The 18,900-nt window shown below is 40.2% G+C and overlaps 1 protein-coding gene across 1 annotated transcript in view; it reads right to left on the bottom strand.

Moving 5' to 3' along the window:
- Positions 1-1,833: 1,833 nt before the first annotated feature.
- map1b (microtubule-associated protein 1B) overlaps positions 1,834-18,900 on the bottom strand; it is a 32,860-nt gene continuing 15,793 nt past the window's right edge. Inside the window, exons 3-7 of the mRNA XM_072673844.1 lie at positions 15,122-15,204; positions 14,098-14,238; positions 6,555-13,293; positions 6,158-6,390; positions 1,834-4,847 (exon numbers count right to left, since the gene is read on the bottom strand). Coding sequence (XP_072529945.1) covers positions 4,692-4,847; positions 6,158-6,390; positions 6,555-13,293; positions 14,098-14,238; positions 15,122-15,204 — 7,352 coding nt within the window. The 3' untranslated portion in view covers positions 1,834-4,691. The remainder of the gene's footprint in view (positions 4,848-6,157; positions 6,391-6,554; positions 13,294-14,097; positions 14,239-15,121; positions 15,205-18,900) is intronic.

Genomic DNA, 18,900 nt, shown 5'->3' with positions numbered 1-18,900 from the left:
GGATGAGTTGGGGAGTTGGACCTGGCTTGAAACTCACTCACGCACTCGTTTATGAGACTGAACTCTACAAAGAAACGATATCTGTATTCAAATAGCTTGTGGTGTTCTGTTGGGTATCTTACAGCTTCCAATTTTCTTTTGGATGTTTATTTATTTACTTTTGTGTAGCAAGGTAGTATGCCTTACAATGCATTGCCATCTTTTTTAAAAGAGTCGACTTCTAGACTAATGTATGTATTAAAATTTACTTTATTCATTTATTTATTTATTTATTTACCCCTTACCTTAAATGTAGATGATCAGCTAAGACACATTTAGTGTTTAAAGGTAGCTTCTTTAGTTTTGCACAGGAGCTACAAGGCCAATGCAGCTAAGAATTACCAAAAGTTTAGCTTCCCAGAGTAAGCATCAGGTGTCAGGTTAAGAAAATCGATACTTTTCAGTTTTTATAGATAATATTATAACATCCCGCTTCAGAAACCACATAGAGAATTTATTTAGAATTCTGGGGTTTGGGCTTTGTGGGGTCTAAACGTCTTATTACTTGTATTAGTTAGCCTTGAAGCTCCAGTGTAAAACTAAAGCAGCAGAATTTGGACACCAAGCATGTCTTAACTGACTGAACAGAAGCAGAAAACTGAGTAGATTTCTTGCAAAACTACCCATTTACATCTGCTAAATCTGACCCCTCAGACACTCCAACTGTTCTATTATTAATACTGTGCAGTTCTGTACTGTAATATGCAGTGTCCTCAGAGCTCAATCCCTGAACACAATTCATCTAAGGTCACTGTAGACTAAGTTAGCCACGCAGACCTCCATTGATTAGGCCACTGCCATGAGTACATACATAAAAGTAATTGGACACTGTGACCCAGACGCCTCCCTTTGAACTCCTGCCAAAGTTATTTCCCAAGCGCTTTGCCGCAAGAGTTTTCCACTTGGGTTTATCGCCACGGTTCTGTCTGGGTCCGGAAAATGCCTGCAGTGCCAGAGTCATAATTAGTTAATGCCCTCACTGGCGTGGGGTGCCTAGCACCATGGCAAGGGTATTTGCTACAGTGGTGAGGTTTTGCTCCTTTTTTAACCATGTCTCTGAAACAAGACATTTACCCAATATTTACAATTTCAAGTAAAAAAATGCATATATTCCATTATATAGCATTCTGTCTTGAGGGATCACAATACTGAACAGCTATAATGGGTTTAGGGTTTTCACAATTGTTATTAATCATAAATATGTTTAGTTGGGTGATGATAATTATTATTGGTAAAGATATTGCTCCTGTGAGAAAAAAAAAATAAGTTAAAAGGCCAAAATCTTTCCATTGATCACAAATTCCTTATACAAAATAGTTTGAATGCTGGATGCTGGAATGTATTCATAAAAAATGGAGATAAATGGTTTTGTTCTGACCTTAACATTAAAGTCTCCTACTGGTCTATCACAGAAAAAAAAAACAAAAAAACAAACATTGCCAGTCATTAATAAGCATTTTTCTGACATTTGGAGCCAGTTTCTTGGACATGGATTAAACTTACTGATGGACGAAAACTCACAAAAATAGCACAGAAACTAGAAACTGTGCTCTAAAGTTGTCACATATTAACATGTCATTTGGAGAGGGCTGTAGATTTGTAGATCTGACTATTACGTTGATGTTATGCAAAAACACATGTACCTCCTTTACAAAAGAAACCTTATTAACATTAACATTAACATCCTGAATCAGAGTATGGCCAATTTAGATTTTCTGAGACACGCGCTATTATGAATATACTCACGATCACAATATACTCAAATGCCAAACAAAGAAAGCCACAGACAAGCAATAATTTCCACAAAATTATCATTTATTGTGGATGCTTTTTTAAATTTTGCTTTCTGTTTTTTAATAGTGGTACCCTTTACATTGAACGCCCCTAAAGCGAGCAGAAGGAGATATCACACACAAACATCAGAAAAACCACAAGGTAATACTTTTACTTGAGACTAATCCTCTACATTAGATATGAGTTTGGGGAAAGTGATAAGGGAAGATGCAAGTTCACAAGATATATATTTCAAACAGAGCTGCGGACATACTTCTATTATAATCGCAGGTTTGGGGAGAGGAGCGGTGGGTCGTATAGTGAAGGGGGCGGGGGTTTGAGGCAAGAGAAAAAGAAGAAGGAGAAGGCAAGTGTTAGAGAAAGACGGGAGCTGTTTGTCGGTGTGAGAGTGTGTGATAAAGAGAGAGAAAAAGCAAGACGTGAGTGCATAGAATACAGACAGTGTGAGTGTGTGTGTGTGTGTGTGTGTGTGTGTCTCATGATCCAGTTAAACAGTAGCGGGATTTGGAGTTTGACGTTTAGTTGATCTGAACTTGAACAACAATGCTGGTTAGTCATGCATGTGTTTACAGGTCCCCGTTTCTCTACATCTGTGGTTGCCATGGAAATTCTGATGAATTGTTGTTTTTTAATCAGAGTTGCTAGGCAACGACATGTAATTAGTGCACGCTCACTGATGGGAACAGGAGAAAAGCATTAAGAGGTGCAGATCAAAGCCTCCATCCAGTTCACAGTTGATTTTCCATGATGTTGTTGATGTTTGTTTGTATATTGTCATTTATTGTTATTGAAGATTTTGCAGTGTCTGGATTGGCTCTCATAATCTAGACAGTATCCCCCTCATGCCTAGCAGATGCGATAAAAGCATCCATCACTGTAGACTGTAGTCAACTGAAAAACTGGTGAGGCCGTTTAACGCAAGAGAAAGCCAGCTGAGCTTATAAAGTACATGATGTTTAGCAGCTCTGTTACAGAGAACGTGCTTTGGGCAATGTGTTGAAGTGATCCGTGATTACAAGCACATATATATTCTTAAAATAACAGTATCACTAGATTTCTGAAGAAATTTGATCCAGGTTTTGTTTTACTCTGTACACAGCCAATTTGACAGTCTGCCAAGATGGGTTTGATAGTGGACACCAAGTGCTATTATGTGGACCCCAATAACATAATCTTTTGCAGCATAGTCAGTGAGATAACCACACAGTTCATGAACAGAAACTAATGGGAGAAAGCTCAGACATAAAATCTTGTATTTTATACTATTTAAAAGTAGCATTGTAGCGCGTGGTCGGCAGTTAAAAGCATGTTTTCCTCTCATAAAAAACAGTATACTGTAAACTGTTCAGTATATTACATAGCCCGTGCAAATATCCTCAAATCCCTCCCCCATGTTATGAGTCTGCAACTACAGCGCAGCGCAAGCTGGAAAAATGGAAAATAAATAAATAAATAAATAAAATTAAGGGTGCAAAATCATGTCCGTTCTCAAGTTTTGTTAAATTTCAAAGTGAGTAGGACTATCTCAATGCTCAAATATTACACTATTAAGTAAAAACATGGGAAAAATAAACAGACAAGAACTCTAACTCTTTCTATCATTTGAAAAGCACAAATATTTTGTTGTTCTTCAGAGGAATGAAGCAAAAATAATAACATCTTGAGGTTTGGCACACCTCTGAGCATGTTATGGCTATTCCTAACATTAACTACAGAGGAATGTCAAAAAGTAAACACAACACAGTCCATAAAAAGGATTGATACACATACACAGAAGTGCAAATAATAAATAGTGCAAAATGACATAAAACTTGTTTTTTTGGAGAGTGTTTGAGGAGGGGCTTAAAGAACAAATATATAAATAAATAAATAAGTGGTTATGAATGTTATGATCCAGTTATGAGCAGTGGATAATTTAAAAATTCCTTTCACATGGTTTCTGTCTTGGACTACTGAAGTAGACATTTGCGTCAGGTCAACATTTGCTCATCGACAATGTGAAATGTGAGAAAGTGCCTTTTTTTATTGTGTGACTAAAACATAACACTACCTGAAGTGAATCCTCAGTGGGTCTCTCAGCTGGTTAAGTGTAGTTGACTTAGACAAAACCTTTGGGGGCGAAGGCCTCCCATTAACGATTGTTTGCTAATCTTTACGCCAGTCCTTCACAAAGCTGCTCAGAGATCTTTATTTATCTTCTTTACATTGAAATATGCTGTATTGTGTATTCACCGTTGTGTTGATGATCAAAAAATATTCACACTTGCTAATTGTCTTCATTATAAGTGCATCACATGTGTTGTACATTCAATTAACATTCTAAGGCATTTGTTAAATAATCCCTCACACTTTGGTGTATGTATTATTTCTAATGTTTGTGTTCATCAGCTGCTTTTCAGTGCTGTGTTTTTGTGGTAGATGTCCTAACTGTCCAGGTATGTCCTGGACATGTACATGTATGTTCATATGTCGCTTAACCGCTTAACCATAAGCCGTTTATATATTGCTCCAAACTAAATATTGAGACTTCTACATTGGGTGAGTTTTCAAACACTAAGTGTTGAAGAGGTGCTTCTTTTAACTTTTGTTTTCTTCTTGATTGACAAAGACTGTTGATCTCTTTGTGTGAAAATGGGATCTGACAATTAGATTTGTTTCTGGGGAGCTCTTTTTTTTAACTCTAGCATATTAATAATTGCATATAGCATTTTCTTTAGTAAAGACCAAAGCGTTTACCTACTGAAAAGGTTTGTTCAGCCATTCCATGTACACAGCATTATACGCTCTGTTATTGACCAAGAGAATGATTCACTGTTTCAGAACTGTTTCCCTGGAGGGAGTGAGCTCAACACTCACAATCACAGCTCAATCTTACATGCTGGGAAAGATTCATCTTGCATAACCACAGTGCTGCTGCTGGCCAAAACCATGATATTCAAGTTTTGCTGTTTCTCATGAGTCTCCTGATACCACTCCCTCATAACATCAGAATCATGCGTTGGAATTAGGGTCACCTGTAAGTGCAGAACAGAAATCTATGAGTATCAAAATGCAGACATGTGTTATATATTTGTGGGCACAAACCACAATTGTTAGAATATTCATTATGAGAACCTTGCTAAATATAGGTTGAAGATAATAGTGTTCCTGAAATAAAAAGGCATTAATAGTAGGGGAGAATAGGGTAACTAACACTTTTTTGCTTTTGCTAAATTATTGATTAGAACTAGAAATTTGAGCCATATTAGTAGTATATTTACTAAGGCAATCTACACATCTCTGCTTCAAACTGCAGTCTACAACATAGAAAATTAATTGTAATGGATAAAAGAGCTACTTGTAACATGCACAAAAAATGGTAAAATCTTCCAAACACACTCCTATGTTATTTGAACTGGACAGGTTTTCCAAACTGTGGATGTTTTTTTATTATTATTGCTATTTCTGCTGTTAAGCCTAAGTACTTAAACATACTAGCGTATCTAAAAAAAATGAATATTGTAAAAAAAAAACAGCAATACAGACGAGCTGGGCTTTTTAGGATCTTAGCATCTTAGCAGGGCCACAAGCTGATTGACTCCATGTCACGCCACACTGATGCATTAACTAGTGGTAAAGGAGCTCCAACCAAGTACTGAGTGTGTACATTAACATACCTGTCAGACGTTGAACATTCCTGTATTGTAAATCTTTTTCTGTTTATTCTAATCCTTTGAGATACTGGATTTCAGATTTTATGAGGTATCACTACTGAGGTATCAGTAGTGAAGTATCTAAATGCTTTTAAGAAAATATCTCAAAGATGTATTGTTGATACATTACTTACATCACATTAACATGTATTAGACCTGTCACATAATCAGTGATTTCTCAGGTTAACATGGGCCTATTTGACCTTGCACACTCTAAATAAACCGTCAAGAATTCTGAATTCAGCAGATTATAACTAAGTTTTAAGGTGTAGTTCATTTAGAGTCTCTTGATAATCTACTGAATGTACGCAGATGATTCACCATTGCTACAACATTGATATATAGTTGATATGTTACTTCAGTTAAGTCAGTTGCGTGTTTTTTGTTATTATTATTAGTATTATTTAAAAGGACCACTCAAAATAAAAATATCACCCAGTGATGTTTAGTTGGGAATATGGCCTTCTCACTGTCCTTCTTAGTTGTAAAACTGTGTTAAAACTAAAAGGACATAATATATCACATTTTGTCCAGTGTTAGTTAGTTATAGCAAGTGTGCCCACTCCCTCCTACTACTACTGCTTTTAACAGTCATCATTTACATGTCTAAAACAAAAGAGGTGGTGTCCTACCTGCATATTATTTTCCCACTGTGCCTTCCCCTCTAACAAAGCATCTAGGACCGTCTTACTGGGCTCCTGTGCTGCCTGATCGTTGCCACTGACCACGTAGTATGAAGACCGGATTCGCTTGAAGAACTCTGCATCCACATTTTTGGCACTACAGTGATTAGGAATATATACTAGGTCCATGTACATTGGAGGGCAGTTGGGCACTGACGATCCACTGTTGGCCTTGCTGTTTCCTGAGATGTCAGACATCAAACAGGTAATGAAGCAACCATTTGCACATAAACAACTGACACAAGGGTCAATGCATAGTAATTTAGTCATGTGAGGTTAGTCCAGTATTGCCACCATACCTAGGTTTGTAATTTTGCAAATTAGCAAGGGATAAAATAATGCTTACCTGTAGTTTTCACACCTCTTGATGCAGATGTGTTAGTTGCATTTTTGGCATCTTTTCCCTCCGTACTCTTCTTGGGAGAGGCCGTTTTTGACTCCTTGGTCACATTTGTTTTAGACAGTACGTTCTTTCTAGCTGGTGATGAAGACTTCGTTTTGCTGATGGATTTTTTCTTTTTTGGTTTCTCTCCTTCCTCTTTCAGTTGGTTGTTCTCTTCAGCCTTAAGGGCCTCTGGATCCACCATGCAGACATCAGGATATGGTGGTGCAGGAGCCGAGTCCCTTGATGGAACTGGAGGAGGGTCTGCATGCCTGTACGTTAGTGTCCTGTCTGTTGGTAGAGTTTCTGAGTCATCCTCTGAATCAATGTTTGCATCTGCTGTTATGGAAGGACACTCTTCAGTTCCGGGAGGAACATCAGAATCTGTTTGAGAGGGAGCTGATTCACTTACAGAAGTTGGAGGAGTTTCTTCACACTGCTTATTTTGCTGCTTTCCTCCAGGCGGAGGTGGTCCTCCACCAGACTTGGTGAGTGGCTTTTCATCTTGAACAGGATTCTCCTCGTTCATGAAGTACTCAAGAGGATTGGGGTTTATAAATGAAGGTGAAAGCTCTGTCTTTGGATGTCTGTACTCACAAGAGGTCACCAAACATAAGTCGACATTTGATCGTGACTGAGGAGAGACACTTGGTTTGGAGCTGTCTGGATCTTTAGAGCCACTGGTGGACTTTTGTGCTGCTTCTTCAACACCACTGCTGTGAAACTGAGATTCTGTCAGTCTAGGGGATGAAGGAGATGGCATTTTTGGACTGATAGATGATTTAGACTCAGAGGTACAGGGAACTGTCTCTTCTCCAAGATTAAGTGCATGAGAGGTTACTGTAGGGGATAAAGGGGAGGGAGTTTTTGGTGGGATGCCGACTTCACTAGGTCTGGTGTCTTCTGTCTTAAAAGTAAGATCATCACTAGAAAATAAGGTGGGCTTTTTGTAATCCAAGGTGCTGGATCCCCCCAGTACCAGAGAGGAGTCAGAGGACACTGGCGACTGATTGCGGGGAGATATTTTTGGTGTGACAGATTCAGAACAAGGGCCTGCATTAGGAGACATTTCCTTAAGACCACCGATTTGAGAGGGTGTTGTAACGGATGGAGTGGACTGAGAAGCATCCGATGGAGAAGCTGAGGCAACCAGGTTTCTGTCAGGCTCCTTAAAAAGCATGGGTTTCTCACCATCCTCTCCTGGTCGGCGCAGTTCTGTTGATTTGAAATCAGCTCCATCCGAGGGGCTGTAGTCAACCTCTGTTGGCCCATTTTCAGTGACTGCACGCAGGGACCCTCCTGCAGCTGGATGCTCTGGTGACTGCTTGCTGAAGTCCAATGCGAAAGAATGATCTGGGGATTCCTGTCCGAATTCCACTGACATAGTAGAATGTTCCGGAGATTTTGTCTCCTGCTGAGGTGTCCTTGATTTGGCTGTTTTGGGTGAAACATCTGGAGAGATTGACATAGGCCGAGGACTTTCTTCCTTAGATGGGGAAATGTCTGTTTCTTGCATTGTGGTTGGAGTTTGCACAACAGAAACAGACAGTGAGTCGTCTACTTCGGTGGAGTGAGGGGAGCCCACTTCAGCGTGTAATGATGGGGAGACGTCGTCTGTTGTGGGCTCTGGAAAAGAGCTTGTTGCAAGTGATGCTGTTGAGGCTGAAGCAATATGAGAGAAGGTATCTTCAGCAACAACCTCATCAACTGGTGTGCCTGACTTATCAGATGTGGTTCCCTCTGATATGGACATTTTACTCTCCTCTTTGAATGTTGGAAAAAGAACGGTGTCCGCGGAAGTATCTATTTTAGTTTGTGGTAATGAGGACGATATAGAAGAACTGTCACCACTTGCTGGCTTTTTATCATTGGGGCTAAGTTCACCCTCAGATTGACTGTCAAAGTAGGGCTTTCCTTCAAGCACTGATGAGGTACTGCCACAGGATGCTGGACTATAGTCTGGTGTTGGGATTCTTTCTGCTGGTGATACTGGGACAGCTTCATCAATGGGACTAGCCTCTCTGGGAGAATACTCCTTGTCAATTGTTAGCTTTAGGACAGCTTCATCAATAGGACTAGCCCTTTTGGGAGAATCGTCCTTGTTACGTATTACTTTTGGGAAGTCTCCATCAATAGGACTAGCCTCTCTGGGAGAATATTCCTTGTCACTTGGTACTTTTGGGAAGTCTCCATCAATAGGACTAGCCTCTCCAGGAGAATACTCCTCACCACTTGCTACTTTTGGGACAGCTTCATCAACAGGACTTGCCTCTCTGGGAGAATACTCTTTCTCACTTCCTACTTTTGGGACAGCTTCATCAACAGGACTTGCCTCTCTGGGAGAATACTCTTTCTCACTTCCTACTTTTGGGACAGCTTCATCGATGGGACTAGCCTCTCTGGGAGAATACTCCTTCTCACTTCCTACTTTTGGGACAGCTTCATCGATGGGACTAGCCTCTCTGGAAGAATACTCCTTCTCACTTCCTACTTTTGGGACAGTTTCATCGATGGGACTCGTCTCTCTGGGAGAATACTCCTTGTCACTTCCTACTTTTGGGACAGTTTCATCGATGGGACTCGTCTCTCTGGGAGAATACTCCTTGTCACTTCCTACTTTTGGGACAGTTTCATCGATGGGACTCGTCTCTCTGGGAGAATACTCCTTGTCACTTCCTACTTTTGGGACAGCTTCAGCAATTGGACTTGCCTCTCTGGGAGAATACTCTTTCTCACTTCCTACTTTTGGGACAGTTTCATCGATGGGACTCGCCTCTCTGGGAGAATACTCCTTCTCACTTCCTACTTTTGGGACAGTTTCATCGATGGGACTCGCCTCTCTGGGAGAATACTCCTTGTCACTTCCTACTTTTGGGACAGTTTCATCGATGGGACTCGCCTCTCTGGGAGAATACTCCTTCTCACTTCCTACTTTTGGGACAGTTTCATCGATGGGACTCGCCTCTCTGGGAGAATACTCCTTCTCACTTCCTACTTTTGGGACAGTTTCATCGATGGGACTCGCCTCTCTGGGAGAATACTCCTTGTCACTTCCTACTTTTGGGACAGCTTCAGCAATTGGACTCGCCTCTCTGGGAGAATACTGCTTCTCACTTCCTACTTTTGGGACAGTTTCAGCAATTGGACTTGCCTCTCTGGGAGAATATTCCTTGTCACTTCCTACTTTTGGGACAGCTTCAGCAATTGGACTTGCCTCTCTGGGAGAATACTCCTTGTCACTTCCTACTTTTGGGACAGCTTCAGCAATTGGACTTGCCTCTCTGGGAGAATACTCCTTGTCACTTCCTACTTTTGGGACAGCTTCAGCAACTGGACTTGCCTCTCTGGGAGAATACTCCTTGTCACTTCCTACTTTTGGGATGGTTTCATCAACAGGGCTAGCCTCTTTAGGAGAATACTCCTTGTCACATGTTATATTTAAGACAGCTTCAGCAATAGGACTAGCCTCTTTGGGAGAATACTCCTTGTCACTTGATACTTTTGGGACAGCTTCTTCAGTAGGACTAGCCTCTCTGGAAGAATACTCCTTGTCACTTGTTACTTCAACAATAATGGGGCCTTGGTTGTTACTGACCTGTTCAAGTGGTATGGCTCCGGCTTTCTCATCCACTGGAGACTGATAGTAAGGTGTATGTCCCGTGGACTGAGGAGAAGTGCCCTCCAATGTTTTATCATCTGGACTATTTGAAGAGTCAATGACTCCTTTCGATGACAGTGTAAGCGTAGTTCCCAGCTCAATTGGTGATGAAATACCCATATGAAGATGTTCAATGCTTATATTCTGGTCTACAGAGGGAGATCGCACAAGAGGCAATGTGGTAGATGCAGCAGCAAACCTCTCTGATTGCAAAGTGAACGTGTCACCAGGTTTACCGTAGAATTCCTTACAAGATTTGTCTTCCTCCAGTGAAGATGGTGGTGAAATTGTAGATGCAGATACATGATAATCATGACCCTCTGTTGCATCACTCTTTGAATGATCTAACTCTGGAACATCTTGCAGGGGTGAAAGCTTCTTTCGATCATTGTCTCCTGAGATCACATACCTGACAAAGTCTTGAGAGGGAGACTCAGTTTCATCATTTGTAGTCTCATCACTCATTATATCCCTCGGAGTTGACATTTCGTCCATGGGAGTTGGTACACTTGAGATTTCAATCGTAGACTGTGTATGCCCAGATGTAGTGTATTCCTCTGGAGGCTCATCTCGATTCTCGTCATCTGAAGCCACCTCACTCTCTGAGCCAGCTGGTAGAGTTTCATCATGAATGGAAGCTGCTGGTGAGACAGGAGCTGAAAGCTTCGGAGGAGTGGTCATAGCCAAAATCGGTCTTTCAGTTTCTTTGGCAGGTATTTTGTTGTCTTCCAGCCCAGCGCACACATCCCCAAGTTCTACCACAGTTTCTTCCTCGACTTCTTCCTTTGCTTTAAATCTAATGTCCATTCCTTGTTCCTGTTCATCCACTTCCTCTGTATCTCCTTTTTCTTCATAATCTCCAGCCTCTGATGATTCTTCAAGTCCTGTGCCCTCGTCTTCAAACTTCTCTGTACCATTAGTACCACTCGTTTTTTGTTTAGGTTCTGACTCCTCTGGGGTACCTTCACATTCTTCCTCAACTTCTGTAGTTGTTATTCCCTCATCCACAGATTCTGCAGTTTCTGAAGAGTCTTTGCATATGGTAATTTCTTCACGCTGTATTATCACTCCTTGTTCAGAATCTCCTATTTCGGTCTGAGGTAAAGTTTCGGCGTCTTCAAAAATCTCCTCGGCTTTTAGAGCCTCAAAGTCTTTGGTAAGGTCTTCTGGAGAGGACATCAGAGATCTTTCAGCCTCCAAGGCTTTGGTGCTGGCCACAGTGGCTGCCTTAATGGGAGCAGCTACAGATGCAGCCGCTGCCACAGATTTTCCAGCGTCTTTTTTGGTGGGCTTAGTCTTTTCTTTAGATTTTGCAGGGCTGCTGGAAATTTTTCCTTGTGATGCCACTTTTGGTTTTGGTGCAGGCTTTTTCACTTCACTGGAGCTGGTAATATTCTTCTTTAAACTTGCAGGTTTCTTTGTGTCTTTTTTAAGGTCTTTTTCGTCTCTTTTAATTTCTTTCTTTTCCTCTTTTCTGCTGTCCTTCAAAGGTGAGTCTTTCCTAATGTCACGTTTTTTGATCTCCTTCTTAACATCGTCTTTCTTCAACTTTTCCTCTTTTTTGGGTGTTGGTTTGTCCTCTTTCTTACCCTCTTTTTTATCAGCTTTTTCCTCCTTTTTATTCACTTCATTCTTCTCCACAGCTTTCCTTACCTCTTTCTTTATCAGTTTTTCTTTGGGTGTAACTTTTGGTTTTATATCAGCTTTCTTTTTTTCTGGAGTGTCAGTTTTAGATGCTGGTTCGGTTTTAGCTTTTACTTCTTTTTCTACTGTTTGCTTTCGTCTCACAAGCGGTTTTTCTTTCTTCTCTGCTTTTACTGGCGTCTCCTGTGTTCCTTCAGCATCAGTTTTTTCCTTTTCAGGGGTTTCTTCTTTAGATTCCTTCCTGATGCCTTTGATTGGTGATGCCTTTGGGAGTGACTTCAGACTTTCCTTGCTATCTGTCTTATGCTTCAGCTTTGCTTGCTTAAGAGCTGAGACCGTGTTTGAAGACAGCTCTTTCTCTGTGACTACAGAGTGCTTGAGAAAATCTAGATGTTTTAGTTTCTCTAGGCCTTCAAGAATGTTATACTGGGTGGCATTACCTGGGAACAGAACACGTACTATTTTCTCGGATGGGTTGGAGGGATGCCATACGATCAGGGAAGAGATTGAGGACAAATATGAGATTGGGAGCTCTGACTCATTTCCATTTGGTAACAGAACTGAAGCTTTGTCCTTCTCACTACCAGTCCACTGCTTCATGAAGTACTGCAACTCCTTACTGTTCTTTGCAGGATTGAGAACATACATCTCAAGCTTACCAACACCCATTTTCTGGAAAAGTATGATAGGTTCAATGGTATTTCCTACATTCTTTTGCAGAGGTTCTGGTTTCAAAGACAGCTTGCTGAGATACTGCTGGGTTAGTGCAGCTTCCTCAATGTTTCTCCGTACCCTGTGGTTTGGTTCTGGGTTCTCAAGAGTCTCAGGAAGGTTAAGGAATACGACACCAATGTCAGGTGAGATCATGTTCTTCATCCAGTCACTATTGGCTGTGGATCCCTGGGATTGCTCCTCCTCCAATTCTGCAATCTTTCTTTGCAGCATGCTGTTGATCCCTGGAAGGTTGTCATCTCCAATGTGTGTCAAGAGGATGGAATCTACTCTGTCCAGATGACGTACCAATTTCCAAAAACAGGCCTTTCTGTTAGATCCACCGTTGACAAGCATGTTGAAGCCATTAACAGCAAATAGTGCTGAATCACCTCTGCCTCCTGGGAAAATGTAGCAGCATGGTTTTGATAATTTTAAGAATCCCCCTGAGGTGGGAGGTTCAAGCATGTCAAAGGGAGATTGGATTTCCACTGATTCTGAGAGGTATTCAGTGAACTCTGAGAGGCCCTCCATTTCTGGCAAGATCGATGCAGAGTTTAGCTTAATATTAATGAAGTCCTGTAGGCTGTGTTTGTCAAGGTTAGAATTTTTCCAGTCACCATGTTCAGGACAGAAAAGGGTTAGGCTGGCTTTGTTGGCTGGATGAATGGTGCTTAAAAGCTCTCCAATCTGCATGATAAAGTTGAACGATGTTAGCATTCAGCAAATAGATGTGCACTGCTTTAAAATTAATCAGACAATATGCTCCAGCTTGATCAGGAAGTTTTTACCTCACACAACCTCTATTACCTAAACATTGTTATGGTAGAAGGACACAGAAAAGAATAAATCATAAATTCAATAGGTATGTTTTACAAATCACTGGACAAAAACAATGCCATAAGCTGACTATGAGAACATACTACATAGACAAAAGTATAGGGACACCTGCTCATTCATTGTTTCTTCTGAAATCAAGGATATTAGGGAATGAAGGAATCAAGGAATGTATCCTGTTTTTGTTGGTTGTAATCGTCTCTGCCCAGAGAAGGCTTACTAATAGATTTTGGAGCACTGATGTAAGGAGTTGATTACATTGTGTGACAAGAATACATTACATTTACATATACAATTACATTACAAAGTGACAAGAACATTAGCCCCAACTCCCCAGCTCATCCCAATAGAATTGGATGGAGCACCCATCATCATTTCAGAGAACACAGTTCCACTGCTCCACAGCTCAGTGCTTGGGGACTTTATACCCATCTAGCCCATGCCTGGCACTAGGCATGGTGCCAATAGGTTTATGTTATCTGTTCCAGAGATTCTCTTATTCTATTGGCAATACTTCTCTACAGGGACTAGACAAGCTGTGCATGTGCACATCTGTGTCAGCAACAAGTGCAACTTAAAGCAGCTCAATGCATTTATTAGAAGGGCTGTCCACAAACATCTGAAGATAAAGTGTATGTTACCATTACATATACTCACCTCCTGGTCTGTGAAAATGTCAATGAAGTTGAAAAAGGAGAAGGAACCAGACTGAAGAATGAGTTCACCGGTGTTCTCAAAACACTGGCCCGCCAGAACGAGCAGCTTGTGGCGGGCTGTGTCTGAAATCAACAGGCGAACCTGAAAAGAATATAGAAGGCTCATTCGGACGGTAAACGTCACAATCCAAGCATGGATAGAATTACCTGATGTCTGCCCAAGGCAAACCTAATAAACAGCATGTCTTCAAGCCAAGTTATAAATTCAAAAACATCAAAGAAAATGAGGTGACGCTAATGGGATCTGTTTCTTTTCGTTTTTCCTGATATACGAAAAACTTCCACAGGCGGATTTCTTCTCTGCAACAAGACAATATGTCTGAGTCTACTTTACTTTGGTATGCAGGCTTGCCAGGCTTGACATAAGCTAATGAAAATGTAATCAATTTCTTCTGGATAAAATGCATTAGTTAATTAGCCCTCTCTGGCTCCCCCTCTCTAGCTCTCTCTCACTGGTTTCCACTTCACTGCCATAGACTGTTCTGGGCAGCTAGCCAGGATCAAACCTGCAGTTCTGTGCCATATTATTAATGCAGAGCTGGACTGCAGATGGCCTGTAAAGGCAGGGTGCTGGTCATGTGTACGTTCAGAGGTTGAAAAAGATGGGGCACTCTTTTTGTCAAAGTAATGACTGATGTGCTAAGGGCAAAGGCTTTAGGGGCACAGGCCACTGACACATTACCCATTTACGTAGTTCCAATGAATGAAGTCTGGAAGACAGGCATACCAGAACAATAGAGACAGAAGGGTTGCCACAAAAGCACCCTATGCACTTGCACTGTTATCCACTTTATGACATTAGGTGAACCAGAGCAGTACTACTACTGAAGCAAGTTCTTTAAAAAATTATGATGGAAATGAACTTTGTTCTGGTCATAAAGAATTTGATGCTTTCAGATCTATCATGACAAAAAACTAATGTTGCAAATTTTGTCAACTGTGATGTGTGAATGACAGAAAATTACCTCAGTGCTAACAGCCTCATCTGAGGGGTTGATCAGCACTACAGTCTCCAGGACAGTGCTTTTGTGGTGCAGAATCTTCTGTCCTGCATCCAAAAAAAGACAGGACAAGGTTAACAGATAGTCAGCAGTCAACAGAAATGCGCTTGTGAAGATGTACATTTTACAGAACTAGGAAATGTGATTGTTGAAGAAATGGTTCACTACAAAACAAGTTCACCCAATTATGCCATAAATAAATCAGCAAGATATGTTTGAGGAATAGATCGGCAAGATAAAGCTTGCTTGTTTACTTTTGCACTGGAGCTGCAAGGCTAATCTTGAATAATGGAAGTCAATGTCTAAGATTTTTGGTTTCACAGCTCCAATGAAAAAACAAATAAGTGAACTGCAAATGCCCTTATAGATTAACAGCATTTCATGTACCGAGGAACTTGTGTGTGTTTGGCAGTCAACCATGCCTTTAACTGACACCCTGTGTACATCTCGTCACTCTATGTAACTAGTATCTGGATGGTATCCTGATCAAATTTTGGTATCACTTTACTTGAATGGTTCATTATAGATACTAGATTCATAGCTGACATTCAACTAACATTTAACTGATTATGTATTAGGTACATAAATAAATAAAATATTGGTGCATGTATTTGTAACCGTACTATGTACAGCAAAATGTGTCCTCTGCATTTAACCCATCCGTGGTACACTAGTGAACTAGGGGCAGCGAGCACATACCCACCCAGAGTGGTGGGCAGCCAACTCCAGCACACAGGGAGCAGAGAGGGTGAAGGGCCTTGCTCAAGGGCCCAACAGTGGCAGCTCGCAGAGCATTGCTATTGAACCCACAACCCTGTTATCAATAGCCTGGAGCTCTAACCGCTGGGCCACCACTGCCCCAAATGCAATGTAGTGTAAATGATTCTCTGTGAAATCTAACCCTACACCTAACCTTAACTCTAACCTTACTTTTGAATCAACCCTAAATCCTTGATCTAAACCTTAAATCTAACCCTAAACCTAACCATAAAAGGGGTGAGGATATTTACAGTCAAACGTGTCTCAGGTAAGTCAGACTAAAATCCGCTGTGTTAGACAGAATATGTGAATTCGCTCATTGTGTGGCAATTAAATGGTTTTGGTTGTCGAATGCATCTTGAAGAGGTGGATGCGTTCACACAGCTAGAACATATGCCTCACATGCATCTCAGACCAACTCCTGAAGTTATTTGAGTAATCAGATTTGTATCTGTTTTAAATGCGTCTTGGGTGTGTTTGAAACCTGTATTTTTATGTGGCTCGACCTTCTCCAGATAAAATCCTCACACTCAAGATGTATGAATAGATCAGGTGTGAACGAGGTCTGAATGTCCAGTTGTAGTGACTGATCATGTTATAATGAACCTAGATGATTGCATTTGTTTTCAGAATATGCTATGATTTCTTTTGAGCTACACAGAAGGAGAACACAGAACACCACCTAATAAATCCACCAGTAGCAGCAGCTCATCTGGTTTAACTCACACATTAACCAAACTTACCAAACCAAAAAAAAAATACTGGGTAGAATGTACGGCTGTAACCATGCTAAGCATATTACTGTTGAAACAGGGTCAATTTTGGTGTTACTTATTTTACATTTCCTGCAAGGTATATGTTGAATATGGACATTTCATCCCTTATTTAATTTTGTGATGTTGTACCTATGATCATTGTAACTGTCCATGTCGCTTATGTGTGCTGTTTTTGCTGTCTGTTGCCCCCCCCCCCCATCCCCTTGTTGTTTGTTGTTTTGTGAAATAAAAATTCTTGATCACAAAAAAAACTGGGTTGCTCTGAGGAGAGGTTTGGAAATGGTTTAGAAAGTGAAAGCAGTCACATATGTAACATCCCTACTTATTATATTAGTGTTATTTGTATTTCCTACAATATCATTGTTTTTCTAAATAAATAAATATGCATTGTCCAGATCAATAGCTCAACCATTCCTTTAACAGAAAAAGGCATGTTCCGTTCCAGTGTCTGTCTTCAAACGCAGACCGAAGACCCATTTCTTGCAAGTACTTGAGCAAAGTGTAGTGTATTGTATTGTGGTACCCATACTGACTTTTGTATTTAGTATAATCTAAGCCTAGAGGTATCTTTTGGATCCTAGTCTATACAAACTAGCTAAGGATATCTTCTGAGTAAACAATGAAGCTCTTTTGTAAGTCGCTCTGGAAAAGAGCTTCTGCGAAATGCCTTTAAAATAAATGTGAATGTAAATAGATCTGTCTTATTTGGCCCTGTGTACACAAATGTTTGTCTGCACTCAAATTTCTTATCTCTCATCTTTGTTTCTATATTCCATTTTCATCTTATTAACCCCCTTTTTTGGCTGCAACAACATGTCTTCTCTGCTCAATTAGAGCAGGGACAAGCCTCATTTACAGCTTATAATGGATTTCAGTGAAATGTCCCATTTTCCCAATTTTATGTGGATAAATAAATCCATCTAACTGCAAACTTATCAAGCTGACCAGTAATGGAAGGGGGCTGTCAACTGACATAAATTTTAATCAACCGCAAGCAACTGTCTACTCTGTCACTGACACAGAAAATTAGCCTTGGAGGTTCAGAAACACCCCGTGCCCCCAGCACTGCCAGGTCAGGGTCTTTCCCCCACCCAAAGTAGAAATCACAGCAGGTGCTCTGTGTTTCCAATACATGTTTTTCATGATCTAATGGTTTTGGAGTCACTTTCTGTAGAAAATGAGCCTGACTGCAAAATGACCACCAGTGAATTAAAACTTTTGGTGGTACTTTGCAAAAATCTTGCAAAGCAATCAGTTTAAAGCTATTTACCTGGGCCATATGTGTGCTGTTTTGCTTGTTGTCAGATACTTAAAAGAACACCGTCTTGTTTTTCTCAAAGTTCCCAGCCATTGCATTGCTCTGTTAACTAAATGAAGCACTGAATCACCAAACCTGGTATTCGTTCTTCAGAAATAAAAATAATAATGAGCTGCTTATGTGGAGAGGTTAAGAAATGGTTTGGGAAGTAAAGGCTTGGAAAGTGAATGGCTTGTTTTGCAAATAAATAGCTTTGTTTCATGATATTAAATTGTGGATATTCATTTTGTGAATATTTTGATAAGCCCAAAAACACAAAACCACAGATATCTTAAGGCTGGGTGATATGTCTCACATCTGAATGTGCTTAATAGCAAAGGCTATATACGGTATGATATACTGAAAACCTAAACAAAATATAATGTTACAATATTAATATTTATGTGCAACACCAAAAACACAGCTTGCTGTATATTTAAATAGTAAATATCTAAGTAAGTAATCTATCTTTATATATAATACACATAAGACAATTATAGTTTTTGTAATATTTGGACTCAGCAAACTGCACTGAATTTGACATAATAAAGTCATGCTGTTTTATTTCAACAGCATAATTTGCATAAGACTGTACCAAACTACTTCCACACATACAGGTCATCCACAATCTTTTTTGAAATTAAATCACACACAGATGGTAACCTGCGTAGCAGGTGTGATATTATGAATATGGTAATCTCGTATGACATTTTAGAATATAGAAAAGTTTCGAATATATTAATATTCATTTCAATAGGAAACAACACTGATCCAACATTGTTAACACCTGAACTGTTGCCAGAAAAGATTATTACTTTGCAACAGGAAATGTATTATAATACAAGTAATTACTACTACTACTACTACTACTAATGACAATAATATAAGCCCAAACTTATATTACACAATAT

This window comes from Salminus brasiliensis, chromosome 1 (genome assembly GCF_030463535.1).
Source record: "Salminus brasiliensis chromosome 1, fSalBra1.hap2, whole genome shotgun sequence".
NCBI lineage: Eukaryota > Metazoa > Chordata > Actinopteri > Characiformes > Bryconidae > Salminus > Salminus brasiliensis.
Note: the sequence above shows the minus strand (reverse complement) of the source record. Positions and strands in the feature narration are given on the sequence as shown.